General features: G+C 38.7%; 1 protein-coding gene across 4 annotated transcripts in view; it reads left to right on the top strand.

Moving 5' to 3' along the window:
* Window positions 1-11,771, top strand: part of enox2 (ecto-NOX disulfide-thiol exchanger 2) — a 195,025-nt gene extending 183,254 nt beyond the window's left edge. For all 4 annotated transcript variants that reach the window (XM_032554682.1, XM_032554681.1, XM_032554683.1 and 1 more), the window contains 4 exons: window positions 717-770; window positions 2,527-2,632; window positions 5,042-5,127; window positions 9,702-11,771. In XM_032554682.1, the coding sequence (XP_032410573.1) occupies window positions 717-770; window positions 2,527-2,632; window positions 5,042-5,127; window positions 9,702-9,833 (378 nt within the window). In that variant the 3' untranslated portion in view covers window positions 9,834-11,771. The remainder of the gene's footprint in view (window positions 1-716; window positions 771-2,526; window positions 2,633-5,041; window positions 5,128-9,701) is intronic.
* The last annotated feature ends 2,030 nt before the right edge of the window (window positions 11,772-13,801 follow it).

The following is a 13,801-nucleotide window of genomic DNA, read 5'->3' as shown; positions in this document are numbered from 1 at the left end:
TGAACGGCTCCAGTCCCACACATTGAAGGATGTCGCTTTTAAGCTATCTGTCTCTTTACTTTGAGGTAAACTTTTTAGTTCTGATTCTTTATATATCAGGGCGTAACAGATATGCATAAATGAATTTCCCAAAAGTTTCTACCTTTTTTTTCCCAAAAAGGTAGAAACTTGCAGCGTTGTACTGCTAATAAAATTTATGTGGCTACTTCCGCATCATGAGATTTGATCACCAGTGCGAAAGGAATCAGTGTTTGTGGATTTTTCTGTGGAACGTAACTTATTCACAGAAATCCCATCTATTCACTAATTTGTTTTTATAGAGCTTTTCTAAAATATTAGAAAGAAAATGCAGCTTGGGGAATTGAAACAGCTATAGATGCTGCGCTATTGGCTGGTGTTTTTTAAAGCAGCCAATCCAGGACTCTATGTTTGATAACTACTGGTCAGGTAATTTGATGTCAAATAATTTGGTTGGATTTCTTAGAGGGCAGCCATTCAGGAAAATCGGGACACAAACTGTTGTATGTTCATCAGATGATTCATTTGTTCCTGCTTTGACTCAGATTAGTTAAATGTCTCCATATGGGGTCCAGTGATTCAGCTTTACTTGTTTGTTTGAAATCCACAATTTTTCTGGACTGTATTTTCATAGTAAACAATGCTTGATTGGGTACGGCAGAACTCTTCATTGCTGTGTCGTTCCTCATGTGCTGCAGCTGGAGATGTCAAACCCGGGCGATGGAGGCAAAGATGACGGCAACAAGACGGTTGTGAGTGGAAAACTTAAAACCCTTCCTACCCATTATGATTTTCATTCCTCATTTTTTATGTTTGTCATCTTTCTCCTTATCGCCTTTTCCTTCCCTTCCTCCACTGACATAACAGATCATTGTAGCCTAAAGTGGCTTAACATCCTGTAACTACATTTGTCATTGAATTAATCACCCAGACTCAGCCGAGATTGGAAATAAAGCAGCCGTAAACACTAAAATGCCTTGCACATGTGTATACGTCTACACTCCCACACACTGGTGTATCCAAACGGGGTGTGATGAATAGATTAAAAACTGCAAATGGCCACCAGGCATCCCACAGCATGAGTGGAAACATTACACACAGTAATATGTTGGACAATAAAAACTCCTCTGCCTTTTCTCTGCCACCTGTCAGAGATCTGGAGCAAACTGTTTAATCATTTACTGTCTAAGTCTCTTCCCTCTGCCTCTGTTTGCTTCCTTAAAGCTCATCTCATTTTGTGACGTGTGTGTATGCGTGTGTGTGTGTGTGTGTTTGACAAGTATCACTTTGTTAGAAAAATAGCTGATGTCTGAATTTCCTTCTGAGCTTCACCCGTAACCGATTTATTGTTTCTCAGGATTGATATGGTGAAACCTTCTGATGTTTTCATATCTTTATCACAGACATGAATACATTAAACTTTTAAAGACACATTTCTTTCTCTTTTTTGCAGGCTGAAATTATTAGACATCAAAAAAATCAAGAAGTGGGTGCACAAGTTTGAATTTATTATGATTTCATTAATCAAATGTATTTGATTTGTAAATGTAAACATAAATTCTCCATATGTCTAGACTAAAGTTGAATTTTAGGGCAACAATTCCAAAATGAATGTTTGGGACAACAAACTCAGCCCATCACCCAGTAAAAGCTACCTAAACCACAGTGAAACATGGAGGTGGCAGTATCATAATGTGGGATTATTTTATTTGGATTCTCCTGGATTTTCTTTCTGGAGCGAATGTATAGAAGAATTGTTCCAAATACATTTCAATTTTGACCAAAATTGTTTAGTGTTTGCTAGTGAGATAAAAATTAAGTCACGTTTAATTTCTCAGCATCAGTGTGAGTCCAGTTATGCATCCAAATCAGATGAAAAGTGGTTTCACAACAAGAAAATTAAAGTTTTGGAATGGTATAGCCAGAGTCCAGAAGTTGGATAGAAAATCTATGATCCTGAAGAGGGCAGCAGACAACTGACTACATTCCAATCTCATAGATTACAAGAACCTTTACGAGTTGGAATGGACATATTTTGTCAAATTAAGTTGTGGGACTCTGTCAAAGAGGACAAAATGGTAAAAGTGACTCATGGTTTAGTTTAAGGGCGAATAATCTTGTGCATGGTTTTTAAATTTTCTATTTTGCTTGAATTGTACATTATAAATATTTGATTATATGTGGAAAATGTTTAGAAATGATATTGGGGAATTATTGCTATAGAACATAAACTTGGCTCTTCAGTACCACTATTTATGTTTATTTGATTATTTCAATGTGTGGATAAGAAAAAATATATTTAACTTGTGCACCACCCTTAAAAATACTTCCTTAAATAAAACATGGGAAATTCAATACATCTGATATTTATGATGACTGAATGTAAACTGCAGCTAGCTGCTTATTTCCATATGATTCTTAAGCCCTAATCCTATTTTAATTTGTTTACATCAGCGACTAATGCCTGATTTATTCATGGGTTCTCTTTGTGTGTTTTCATGTTTGCAGGAAGCCACACTTTCAGCAGTGGTGTCCTGCAGTCAGGAGAAAAGAGGTCCCACAGAGAAAAACTCAACAAGTCCCATTCACTCGGAGAGGGAAGCCCTGCTAGTCGGTAAGCTGCCGCCACTTTCGCATCAATGTCTTCATTCAGGCTCAATGTTCTGTGCACACTGAAGCTCTGTGGGCTCTTTTTCACTCTCATTATTTTACAGAGTCTTGTTTAAGCAGATTCACTTTATTAGCTCCTTCAGTTGACAAAACACATGTCAACATTAAGGTTACTTATTCATCTATTCTTTTTTCTGAAGAAAAAAACACTAAGACTGCTTTCAGTTTAGCTGGAACTTATTAAATTAATACGTATTGGGACTACAATCATTGTAGGCTTTCCTATAATAGAGATTATTATCGAATAATACTTCCATGCCCAGTTGTCTGTCCTGTGACTTTTAGTGAGCAAATGCTTCTCTTTGTTCCACTCAGTTTAATCATCTCTAATCGATAGAGTGTCACTCTGATGGTCATTATTTCATCAAGCTTGTTTATTTGCTCAAAAAAATCTATCTATTAGTTAATGGAAGGTCAGTTAGTAAATGTTTTGCTGTGCCCCCAAATCTATAAAGTCTGCTTTTCACAAAGCAGACTGTTTGTAAAAAGCTAGTGTCTTTTTACAAACACTGAGTAAAAAGACACTGAGATTAATTCCAATACGAATTTCTGCAAAACTTTGTTATAAAATTTGGTCTGATTTAACTTCAAACATTGAGAAAAAAAGTCCTGCAACTAGCTAAGTATTTCATTGATGCTTTTCACCTGGATCTGTGCATCCCTTAAGCTTTTCCAAAACACACACAATGGAATGGTTTAGATCAACATATGCTCATGGATTTCAACGGCATATTCAAAATCCACACCTAAATTCAATTAAGCATTTACAACAAGAATTAAAAATTGATATTCACAGATTCTCCCTGTCTAATCTGACTGAGTTTGAGTTATTTTGAAAAGAAGAACGGTCAATATTTGACACATTGTAGCAGTGGAAAGCTGCTAGAGACATACTCTGAAAGACCTGCAGCTTTTTCTGATAAGTATTGGCTCAGGGGAGCTGTGCACATTTTTGTTTCACTTCACAATTAGGCAGTTTTGTGTCTGGGTCTAAATTCCTAAATAAAGGTGATTGACAGTCCATTAAAATATCTTCTGATGTTTCACTGGCAGCCCTTGTAGCTTAGTTTAACTCTGACATACAGAAGTGACTGTGACACATTAGACAGATGCGTGGCTTCCTAATTAAGTTCATTAAATTAATTGAGCCGTGCGCAGATCAAGGACAAGTAGAATTAACAGCCACTGTCTAAACACATTTGTAAATTAGATATTTACATGTATTATTGTTAATAAGGCAATTTGTGGAGGAAAATTGAGCTATGAGGGAAAATAAAAACAAGCAGTGGGGAATAAAAACTTTGTTTATGCCTTTCAGAGAACATGCATTATCACCGCTTCACATTCCTACCACAACACAAGTGTTAAAGTTTTGTATTTGAAATAATTCTTGTCTCTGCTGCAGGCTTTGTTGTATTTCCATAGTTGACAGAAAGCGTGGTGTCAGAGTGTAAGCTGCAGATGCTGCTCAACGCCTGGTTGAGTTTTCAGACTACAGGAACTGAAGGACAAAAACAAGGAGGAACACCTGCAGTTTCTGTTAATTTATGAAAAAGTAAAGCAAGAATTACTCATATTTAAATGCACCCACTTGAAGGGAAGATAAATCCCAGCATACAGCTCACACAAACTGGAAGCTTTGTACAGTTGGAGAACATTTTTCTTTATTGGCTTTTTCATGGCATACAAGCAGAGCAAAGGTTTTTTTGGGTTTTTTTTTTGTTTTGTTTTTCCAGTGGGTAAATTCATGCGAATAAATCAGAGAGATTTGGACTTGTTGTTCTATCTGAGTTCCCCATTAAACTCCCATTCAGCTGAGCAGCTCCAGACAAGCGCGTTGTTTGTGCTCGAGTATTGATTGACCTCCTGCAGGTGACAAAAATGAAGTCTTGGTGCAGCATTTTGCCTCTTTTAAAGCTTCAAGCGACGGTTGTGTTTTTGCTCAGCCAGAAGCTGTGCGTATTGAAATGTGCTGCAGCTACGTCGGTGGTTAGTGAGCTCAGACAGAGAGCTGGCTCTCCTCTGGTCTTCCTCTGCGAGCTGATGGCAGATGGTTTGTTTGTGCTGGGGGAGAGTGTGGCTTTGATCAGAGACAACAGCATCAAAGGCATCATTAAACTCTCTTTCTAATCTGGAGCGACAACATACAAGAGGCTTTTAACAGTAATGGGACTCTGGGAAGAAGTCGCTTAAAGCAGCTCCTCCACTGAGCCCAAGGAGACGGCGAAGAGTGGAGAAAAAAAGAAAAAAACACGGTTGCTCCGAACGTCCTCTGGTAATTTGTCAATGTTTAATGGTTGAGTGAAGCTGGAAGTTAAGAGCTTTGCATGACTTATTATTTTTCTCTCCTCAGGGATCATCTCAACGTTCCTGCACGTCCACCCGTTTGGAGCCAGCATCGAGTACATCTGTTCCTACCTCCAGCGTTTGGACACCAAGGTAACACTTTGAATCAAAGCTTCCACTGAGGAGCGCTGGAACACTGTTGCCCTTTAGTATAAATCTAGATTACATGCATTTATACAGACAGCGTGTTGGTCTGCCCTGCTGGGCTGACATATGGGCTTGGATATTCACTCTAACTTAATCCAAGCAGACCTCCCTAATGCTTTTTGCAGGCTGTTCCACAGAGGTGGATGGATTTACCAAAAGTTCCCTGAAACAAAATCACTTTAAAGGACAGTTTGACGTCCTCACAGATGCTCTCACTTGGCCCCGCGCTGGGAGGTAAATGAGGGGACGACAAAAAAATAGCACACGTCATTAAATATTTAGTCCTTCATTGAGAAATGTTCCTATGTTGATGTGATTTTTTTCTGTAAATTAAAGGATTTAGTCACACTCAACAACACTGAGCTAATTTTACAGAAGATATTAGCAAAAAATCATTTTGTTAAAGTTAGAACACCCTTAAGAGTTGATGCTTTAAACAATTTAGTGGAAATAACTTCAGTGAGATGTTTCTTGTGGCCATCTGCAATCTAATGAAGGTCTGCCCCATTCCTCACTCTCTCCTGCATGTGCAGTCAGCTTCAAATCACCCCTGAGCATCTTAGGATCCAGATCTGGGCTTTGACTAGGCCCGGAACATTCCCTTTCCTAATTCTCCACCAGTGCTTTGGTGGGTTTACTGGTGTTTCGTGGGTCATTGTCGATCATGTCTGGTTCAAATACTTCATCATTAGACTCATTTCCTCACAGAGAATTATTCCAGATGTCCTGATCTCCATATACATTCTCTCTGCTTTCTTAGAGTGTTTATTACTTACTTCTTACTACTTATCATATTTCACAAATGTTTTTAAGTTAGATAAATACACAGTGTCCTATTTTTCCCCACATAGCTATATATAATATATAATTTGCTCACCTCAGAATAAAAACTCTAATGATGAGAATGAACTAGTAAGGCTTTTTCCAACTGTAAGAAAATTTAATTCTTATTGCTTATAAAATCTTAAATTAGTATCAGATTTTTCTGATGTTAAGTTCTGTGAAAATATTAAAACTAACTGTGAGCTCGTAGTAAAAAGATGCTGTAGTAATGAATTAGTAGAAATGTGAAGAAATCCTCAGAGCAAAGGAAATCTTACAACTAGTCAGACACAAACCTGTTGTTAACTGATTTAAGTCATTTAGAATAATTAATTCTGAAAATTCATAATGGTTTACTATCTGAAAAGCAAATGTCTTCACTTTTACAAGAAACAGTTGCTGAAGTTGTTTTCTCAGCCAAACAACCTGTTTTATTACAGTAAAGTTACGGCTGCTGAAATAATCCTCCTGATTCTCAGGATAATTATCAGACTTGTTCAGGACCTGAGAAATCACAGGAATGTACCTTCTCTGATGCCGTAGCATAAATGTCAGCTTGATGCAAAATCAAAAAGTTTACTCCACTTAGGTGGATTTGGAGTCACAGCTGATCAGGCTGATTGAGACTCAACAAACATAACTGAACTGTAAAACGGCAACAAACCATAAGGTTTCTTCTGAAAATGCAAACGTTTAATATCTGCTGATATAGCGTTGTAGCTCACTTATGTGAGGATTTTCATTTTTACATGTTTTAAATGGTTAAAATCGTCATGAACAATCATCAGTCTGGATGTTATATCTCCACTGCTCAGGATTTATTCACTTTTCTACAATCTGACAGCAATATCATTGCAGCTAAAGGTGCTGTTACTACACAGAACCTCAATTCAACAAAAATCTGCAACTTTAATAACTTTTTTGATGTGTACAGCCTGTTCCACATCTGGCTTTAATAAATGTTTTTTTATGTAATTAGAAGCCTCTTAAAGATGGTGAATATTAACATAAAATAATTAAGGGTAGGCATTTACAGCTCTGTAAAAAAAAAAGAGTGCTTGTCTCCATGGAGCCAAACTTTAATGAAATGTTTACAGTCGTCTGGATCAGTATTTCTCCAGGCATTCTGAAAGTCTTTCAAAGTATTTCTTTAAACTTTTTTTTAAACCAGCACCTTAACTTTTTTTTTTTCTTGAAGCAACTTGACTTGTATTTTTCTCAAAGGGAAAATGGGTTGGCAGCAAGTCAGTCAAATCCTGACATTCATGACACAAGTTATATTACGTTGAACAATCCACCAACTTCAGAATCCAACAACTTCCTGTTTTCTGATACTTTGATTGCACCAACCAGAGACAAGACAGCTCCTCATAATAAATAAGTATTGAGTTAAGGCCCTCTTGGATTTAGCAGAGAAGTAGTAAACACAATTTATTTCAACTTGTTTAATTTAAGAAGTATAAAAGATAAGTTCTGTTTCTTAAAAGTCATGCTGTTTAGGTCCTGCTTAAGCTTAAAATGTGTTCTTTTGTTCTTATTATACCCACTTGTAATATTTTTATTTGTTTTAATTTATATTTTGGTAAATATTAAACTTCACTTTGTAATGGTCAGGCAAGAAAAGTTCAATTCCTGGTCAAAGGACCAATCCCTGAATCTGGACACACCCACTATTTAAATCTATTCTGAGCAGCAAGAACAGAAAATGGCTCACCCTTTGTTCCAAACCGCTTGTTGTTTAGGTTTAAAACGGAGGTACTTACGACTGCTGTTGAGTGAAAGTCTATATAGTTGTGGTTACAATTCACTGTTAACTGAATGCAAGAAATTTTATTTATAACAGATGGAGATTGTATGTTGTACTTCACATTTTCCATTTGCAGTCAATTTGTCAGTAAAAGTTTCTCCCTGAAAGACAAAAACAAATCCTGTCTGTCTTAATTTTGCACCATTCTTTTGTTTTAGTTGTTGGTTGTATAAAATCAATGCAAGGGTTAAAAATGACCTATAAGACTTTTGTTTTTAAATGATTGTGTTTAACTTGAATTAAATCCCAAATACTTTTTGTTCTGTACTTTTAGAGTAATTTACCTTTTGAGAACTTTAATAATATTTAACACTTTTACATCTTGACATCTCTCCCTTGTTGTGGGATTTCTCCTCATGCCAGACTATATTAAAACCGATCCATCAGTCTGTCACTGGAAGCCGAGCACCATCTCAGTTTCTGACATTCGTTTTTGATGAAGTGCAACCACATCATCTCATCTTTCTGATGAGGCATTTCACTCCCATTATGACTCCTCTCTGGCACCAAGATTGAAGCTTTCAAATCACCACCTTTTAGCGTCACCTCCAAAGAGTAGGACTAACATTAGTCTCCATCTGTGTCGACAAAAGTATTATTTACCTCATCACTTAGATATTCAATTTGTCATCTTTAGAAACTTTTTCTTGCCCACTAAAGAAGTTGTTCTTGTTTGTATATTTTCATCACCGACTTGACTCATTCTCACGTATAAAGTGAGTGTGACAGTCCTCTCGTGCGTTTTTTATTATTATTATTATTCCTCTATTTTATGTTCATGTGTTGGCTTGTGCGCCCGCCCACGCTTTTCTCTCTGCGTGCGTCTGATTTCTTTTTTTTTTCTTGTGCATCTGTTGTTCCCACGCTGACTCTCCGCCACACACACCGTGCAGCCCACAGAGTTTTGTCAATATCCTTGGCTAGACTCCCCAACTACAAGCTCGGTCCTCTACGCTTATCTACTGGCTCCACACACACCGCTTCATTGTAAAATGGCAATCTTTTTTGCATGGCGGACCTTTATGTGTCGCAGTATGAACACTCAGAGATTAATTCAAAACACCGCAGGTTGATCGTAGATCCTCAAATTGTTCATTTCGACGTGATCATGTGGGATTTCAATTGGCCGGCTGATCCTCACCCCACTCACGTCAGAGGATGGTTTATAAGAGCTGATGTGGTGGAGTCAGAGAAGAAAGCGTGTTCGTAGGAGCTGCTCAAAGTTTTATTTTACAGTAGTTTAATCATTTTCTCGACAGAAAATGATTCTATGTGATACATTTAGAGGGTTTTCTGAAAACACAGTGGCGTCATCACACTACTAAAACGTCAAAACTGATATTAACAAAAATGCTTGATCACAGCAACATTTTTTGAAGGATCTTTTTTTGCTCTAGTTAAGAGCAAAAGATATAAGTTACAAAAAAAAATAGGGAACACTTCAGCGCCTGTTTATAAAATATGATTTAAAAATGTCACTTCCTTGTTTGGTTAAACAGTGGACAAGCTAACACTTACACAGTTATTAGCACCAATGTTAATAACTTTCCAGTAATGTTTTTTTATGTTATAAACGTTCTCCTTCCTGTACTGCACCATTGCTGATAAAGGAGATTTACTGCCCTTTTTAAGCTGCTCTCTAACATTAGTGTAACGTACTGTTAGCATATAGCACTAGCACAGCTAGCATGTGGCATCCTTCGACATCTTATTTCTTGTCCTTTTGCCTCAGAGAAAAAGCACCTCAACACTGTTGTGTTTGTCTTGTTGACTAAAAAGTCAACACTCTATAAGTGTGAACAATCCTCTTTTCATAACTTTTGCCACCTTTTAATGGGGCTTCTATCCCATTAGAGACATGTGAACTTGTCGTCTGTCTGTCTGTCTGCAGATTAACCCCAGTGAAGTGGAGGCTCTTCTTTCCCGGCTGCCCTGCACCTTCAGGCAGGAGCTGACTGGCGTTGGAGCGAGTCTGGAGAAACGCTGGAACTTCTGCGGCTTTGAGGGCATAAAGAGCACTTAGGCTCCACAGGTGACACTTCTGCTGCTTCGAGAAGACGACAGGCAACACAGACTTTGTAGCAATGTGAAAGATACAGTATCTAGCTCACAAGTATCAAAGACTCGGTACTGAACCCTGACTGTACAAGGGACACAGAGGACTGATCTCAGATCAAGCGGGAATGTTACATGAGCACTTCAGGGACTGTGTAGGTGGCAGAGACTTTAAACATCATCGCTGTTGAGACCAAGCACCCATGATGGAGTCCTCAGAAGCTTGATCTCCGAGTTCCTGTGCATCTGCAAAATATTTTTAGACATAACGACTCCCTGGGAGTCACAGAGGAGCACCGGTTTCTGCCGTCACTGGATCATCACGTAGTTTTGCCCACAGGAGCAGAGCGCGGTGCGTTTGGAGCCGACACGTGACTCTGTATGGTATCAGGTCTACAGGGCTAATCCAGGAGGAGATGAGGGTGTGTCCTCCCAACCCGTCGACCTCCTTCTCTTCTCTTTTTGCTGTTGCCGGTTTGTAACATAGATCAAAAACGAATATATTTCTTCATTTTCTGTAAAGGCTGTCAGCAGTTGCATAGACTCATTTGTTGTAATACACTGTAAATGCTTGGATGATATTTTTGAATATAAAAGACATTTGAATATAAAGAAAATAGCAAAGTGTCTGTATTTTTGTGCATCTGGCTAGCAGGTAGAGGGTTTGTGTGACTGATATGCACAAGACAAGTAGGCTACCTCTAAGTTTGTGCTCATTCTTGCTTGAAGAGCTGTGTTTTTTTTCTCGTTTCCTTCATCTATCAGGAGCTGTACTCAGAGCTGGGTTTAGAAGCTTACATAAGGGCATTTGTGTCTTTCAGAAGCCAATTAAGCCCGTCTGTCAGCCTGGCGAAAGGCAGAACGTTTGCATCACACTTAAGTGGGAAGCACACCTAGGGGATTGTGTTAATGATGTTTAATTGGAGAGGCAGTTGGTGTGTGTGCTTTCTGGCACCGAGTGAACGGCAAACTGTATTGTTTGTGTACTGTGCCTGCATCCGTGTATTAAATGGTACTGCAGCGCTTCACGGAGTGAGGGAAGTCGTCTTCTGCACTTCCTGCAGATAGAGAGCTCACCAGCACCAGGACCGGAGGTTCCGCCCTCACTGAAAACCCAGTCGAGCATTCTTAATGCGCCGCCACTGGGCCGTGGGGCGGCACGCTCTCTTCCCCGATTGCTCTGAGAAACAAAGATTTATTATAATGTGTGATTTGCTCTCATTTAGCCTCTTCAGATTCCTGCAGTCACTGCTTTTGAAAAATTAGCGCCTCTGCATACTATTCTTCTAGTTCAATGTAATGTTTTAAAAAGAAGGCCTTAACTTGCCATTTGGACAAGCTATTATTTAATTGTTTAGGATGCCCATTGGCTAGGCTTTACACCCAGCTGCTCTTCCTGGTGTCCATCATTAAAAACACACAACATAGACTAGAAATCTTTCAATGGTAGATGACAGATTTAACATGCATATCAGTAAATTTAGCCATTCCAGTTAAAAGTATGTTGCTCCTAGAAAGCTTTTCAGCTACTTTTGTAACTTTGCGTGAACATTGCATCATGTTATAATGTTATTCCCTTATCAAAAACATACCTGCAGTGTTGCCTTGATTTTTTCATACATGTTTGAGAAATTTTTTATTTTGTCACGGCAATCATTCAGCTGTGCACAACGCCTGGTTGGACCTAGCACCGCCTTCGAGGACGCAGCTCCTTCTCATAGCTGCAGTTTCAGCTCCTCCAGACTAGCCAGCAGCAATGAGCAAACATCTTGTGGAACTACCAATTACTAAACGTTGTTAAAGGGTGAATAGAGGAGTGATGTGATGAATTCCTGAAGGTGGCGTTTTAGAAAGAGCAGGAGCTCTTAAAGAGACAGAGGCCCAATTTCCAGGCATTAAATTACAAAGTAAAATTTCCTTAAAATCATATTTTATATAACATTTTTATAATGACTGTGATATAAACTTAGTTTTATCACAATAATTTGAGGTGCTATTGTGGTAACAATAAAAGTGACAATAAAAACTCTATTACGTTTTTTAGGTACCTGTGTGACAAACAAACATTTCTATTTACAACATGTTTCTTTAAGAAATGAGTCATGTAAAGATGTGTTGTTTGTATCACTACACTGAACATAATAACTGCATTTAAAAATAACAATCCTGACAAAAAAAACCATTTTTATTAAAAATTTACATTTATTGTGAAAACAATAATTAAAAATGATCATAAGAAATGTATCACGATAAATTATACTCGATACAATAAACGCCCACCCTATATATTCTCCCACCCAGCTCATGTGGGAGAATATATAGGAATGGACAATTATTATGCATGCACTCAATAAATCTGGACTTTATGGAGGAGTAGAAATACAAAAACCCACTTTTGAATGTGAGGCATAAGGAGCCATGTTTAATATTTTTTCATATACCATGTAGGGGACACAGTAAACTTGTCCTCTACATGGAGGCCAAAGATTATTAGTTGGTTCTGGGTTTGAAGTTGTTCTGCATAGAGTTAGCATGTTGTCCCGAGTTTTTTCTGTATTCCTCCTGTGGCCCAATATAATGTATGTAACGCTTGCCCCCATGTATGAGGTTATAGGTGGATGGTTTCCTCCATGTTACTCTGTGATGGACTGGTGACCTGTCCAGGTTTCTCGCCCTGTTAGCCAGCCAGCCATTCCCCAAGCTAAACGTTGCAGAAAACCTTGACAATTATTCATCACTGAATTCCCAATGAGAAACACTGAAGTTTATGGTTGTGAGTCATGTTAAATGTAAAAGATATGAATGCTTTTACATGGCGCCGTATGTGCAAAAAAAAAACTCCAACTTTTTCTTTTTTATATAACCCATCCTGCAGTTATTTGTGGTTGTAATGATGTTACTGAAGGATGTGGAAGTTTATGTCCACATTTTTCCCGTTTCTATCTGCCTGACAGAGCACTTGGGATTGTGCGAGATGTTGCCCGTGCACCGCTACGCTTCCTCTCCACGCTGTATGAGCCGAGCTCAGCAGAACATCCCCCAATGACAAACTCCAGCACACCTCACACCGACCTCTTCCTTCCCCGACACTCTTTACCTTTCTGCTCTCACTGACACAAACAAAACACCTATACGGCGCTTTCGTGTCTTTCAAAAGCTGCTTTTCTGTGTAGAGTTTCCTCCCAACTGAGCTGCCATCCCCACGCGCTGATAAACTCGGGGCGTTCACAGTTTATCTCCTTTACAGCTGTCTGTGACGGGAGCATGAAGACACAAACATGCTTGTGATCGTGCTTTAGGTTCTCCGGCATCACACGAGGAGGTAAACAAAGACTAATTAAATCCATCGGCAGTCCCCGGTGAGCGCCCCTCTCCATTTGCTGTTGCCTTCTCATTACTGTGACACAGTCAGGAGTCTCCTCGTTAATTCAATTCAAGGTGTATGCAAGCAAAAGGAGGCAGATCACCTCCCCAGCAGTGATTATGCCGGAGGAGGACTCTTTCCTTGTAAAAGTGCTGTGAGCGATATAAGAGGATGTCCTCAGGCATTTGCTGATGTTAAACTCCAATAACCTCTGTTCCCCAAATCCTACATTTCAGGTTATTTGTTGTTTTAGACTCAGATTTCCAGGAGTTTTTGCTACTTTTTTTCACATTTGTCACGTTACAACCACAAACGTACATGTATTTTGTTGAACTTTTAAGTGATGGACCTTAATAAAGTAAATTATTGTGAAGTGATACTTAGTTGTTTACTTTGTTTTTGTGAATGTAAATCTAAAAATATAAATTATGGCCTGAAGCTGTACGTTTCAGCCCCTTAAGCTCTTCTGTAGAACCTCCTGTCACTGCAAACGCAGCTGCACGTCATTTGGGGTATTTCTGTTCCACCTTTACACGTCGGCGTACTGAAATCTTTGTAATTGCTCTGTAGCT

The sequence above is a fragment of the Xiphophorus hellerii genome, chromosome 23 (assembly GCF_003331165.1).
Source record: "Xiphophorus hellerii strain 12219 chromosome 23, Xiphophorus_hellerii-4.1, whole genome shotgun sequence".
Lineage (NCBI taxonomy): Eukaryota > Metazoa > Chordata > Actinopteri > Cyprinodontiformes > Poeciliidae > Xiphophorus > Xiphophorus hellerii.
This window is presented reverse-complemented; position numbering and strand designations above follow the sequence as displayed.